This window comes from Etheostoma cragini, chromosome 16 (assembly GCF_013103735.1).
Source record: "Etheostoma cragini isolate CJK2018 chromosome 16, CSU_Ecrag_1.0, whole genome shotgun sequence".
Taxonomy (NCBI): domain Eukaryota; kingdom Metazoa; phylum Chordata; class Actinopteri; order Perciformes; family Percidae; genus Etheostoma; species Etheostoma cragini.
Genome location: NC_048422.1, coordinates 24,539,151 through 24,541,802, shown reverse-complemented (window position 1 = coordinate 24,541,802; position 2,652 = coordinate 24,539,151). Strand labels below are relative to the sequence as shown.

Below are 2,652 nucleotides of genomic sequence, written 5' to 3'. Positions count from 1 at the left end.
TATTTTAAAATAGGGGGTGTATACTTATGCTCCTGTATTTTAACATAGGGGGTGTATATTTATGCCCCTGTATTTTAACATAGGGGGTGTATACATTTATTTTTCTGGGTTTTGACGTTTGTTATTCTTTTGCAGACGTTAAGCTTTTGTCATTTTTGTGATTTCTTTTGTGAGTTCTTTAAGCTTCTTTGTGTTTTAAAGGCCTTAACATGAAGTAAAACCCATCTTCAGTTAGAGAAGTGACTCGATCATTTACTTTTCCTGTGAAGACCAATTTTTTTACATTTTTGTGAAACGAACCAATTTTCTGACATAAAACGTGAAAATGGGTCAAATCTGACCCGAAAACCCCAGGAGTCCAAATAAAACTCAAGCGCTGCCATTCAAAAAATATTAAGTTTTATTGATCTTTTTTCATCCCTGCAGATTAAAGGTTTCACACTTCACATTTAAATATCTAAAAACGTGCAACACAAGGCTAAAATGTGCGACTTTATTGCCCAGAATCTCTAAAAACTGACGTAAACACAAACAACTTTAAAAATAAAGACAGAATGTTAAATTACAGTCATCAAATCTCTGAGGCGCAGCGAACGCATCATCACGTAAAAGGGATTCAGAGCATTTCATCCTCGCCGACCTGGGGGGGGGCGGGGGGCACCACGCTGGGAATCTCTTAAAACTACTTCCTCTGCTGCAGGACCTGTTGGGGGGGGGGGGCTGTGTGTGTCAGCATGTGTGTGTCTGTGTGTGTCTCTGTGTGCGTCCCTTCGTGGGTCTCTGTGTGCTCGTGTGTGTGTCAGCGTGTATGTGCGTCTGTCTCTGTGTGCGTGCGTGTCAGCATGTGTGTTTGTGTGTGCGTCTGTCTGTGTTTGTCAGCGTGTGTTTGTGTGTGCGCGCGTGCGTGTGTGCGTGTTTGTGTGTGTGTGTGTCAGCGCACGTGTGTGTGTGTGTGTTTGTGAGAAGTGACGTTCTGAATCATCGCTGTGAAGGAGAAACCAGAAGAACTCGGCGCTGAGGACCTGGAGACATCAGACCATGACGTCATCCTGATTAACATGTGGATGACGTCCTCTAATGTCTCGTTATGTCCACCTCTCTGTCCCCCAGAGGACACAAGAAACCTTTTACAGTCTCACCCTGGTTAATGATTAGGAAAGCACTTGGAGATTAATTTAAGAATTAATATCTAATCCATTTATCAATGGAACACTGGTTGGTTAGTTAGTTAGAGCAGGTGAGGGAAGACAGACCCGCTCCCTGTCCAGGTAACAACCTGCAGGGTCACGCAGGTTTACCCTGAGCAGCGGTCTGCAGGCGCGCTAACAACCTGCTGTGTGCGCGCTCGCTGCCGATTGGCCGACTGTTTCACCACGTTCAGAGGAAACCTGTCCTTCAACCCGGAAACCATAGCAACACTGTGCACGCTGTTGTGAGACCCCGGTCCCGGTTCAGTAGTACGGGCCGGTGTTCTCGTAACCCGCGTAGCTCGGCCAATCGGGGAAGAGCCCGTGCGAGCAGGTGGGGCTGCCGTACCGCTCCAGATGAATCCCAAAATCGGCGGGGGGGGCGGGGGGGCGGCCGGTCTTGGCCGAGGCCCAGACGATGCAGTAGTTGTCCCCCTGGTTGCTGTCCCAGTACTCCCGCCCCCCCACGGCGTAGCAGACCGCGAACTCCACGCGCTGGTGCGGCGCCAGCCGCTCGGGCAGCGCCACGCTGAAGGCGAAGGTGTCGCTGTGCATGCTGGGATACGCGTCCTTCATGTACTCGCAGTCCAGGTCGGCGTGGCTCTGCCAGCCGTCGGACGTCAGGCGCAGCGTCACGCGCTTCTCGAAGGACACGTTCCGGACTTTGACGGTCCCGGCCAGCACCTTCTCCTTCAGCACGCAGTGCTCCAGGCACACGTGGTCCGCCTCCAGGCGCTGGCGGAAGACCAGGTAGTCGGAGGACGGCTGGGCGAAGTCCAGCGCCAGGGCGCTGTCCTGCTGGGCGGCCAGGGACACGGCGGAGCACAGCATCGACTGCACGCTCTGGGGAATAACGATGGGGTCGTCCAGCGGAGAGAAGAGCTTCACTCGGGTCAGGGACAGGCCGCGGTGGTCGGCGAACGTCACCTGCTTCTTGGCCAGGCTGCGTCAGGGAAGACAGACAGACAACATTATCTAATAATCTACATCATTTAATAATCTCCTAGAGTCTCCAGAGGCTGGTTTTAGGACTTACATTGTTTTTTTCCTTTGTGTATAATCTTTATAATTAATTAATCATAGAGAATGTTATTCCGAGCTCATGGAGACATATCGAGCTGCGAGACTCTTTCTTGAGACACGTCTCCATGAAGCTTTTTCATTCATTGTCACTTAACTCACTCAGATAGAAACCAGCTAACGGTAAATGTGTCTACAGATGAATGGACTGCACCGCCCTACTTCTTGGTTGTCATGTCATCCTTGGTGGAGGACGGGAGGGCGTCCTCAGCCTCCGGCTGGTCCACGGGGGGCGGAGGATCGAACCTCAGGCAGGGGTTCAGGGACGGAGGACACGCTGTAGTAGACCCCCGGTAGAGGAACTCCTCCTTGGACAGGAACAGAGGTAGAGCCATGTCGATCGGCATCGTGGACGGAAACACTGAGAGAGACGGGGCGGGGGGGG

General features: G+C 51.8%; 1 protein-coding gene across 1 annotated transcript; it reads right to left on the bottom strand.

Moving 5' to 3' along the window:
• Positions 1-1,417: 1,417 nt before the first annotated feature.
• ppp1r3b (protein phosphatase 1, regulatory subunit 3B) lies at positions 1,418-2,632 on the bottom strand (the record flags this gene model as incomplete). The annotated part of the gene is made up of 2 exons (XM_034897043.1): positions 1,418-2,130; positions 2,430-2,632. Coding segments are annotated over 2 exons (882 nt in total), but the record flags the coding sequence as incomplete, so codon positions are not given.
• Positions 2,633-2,652: the final 20 nt, after the last annotated feature.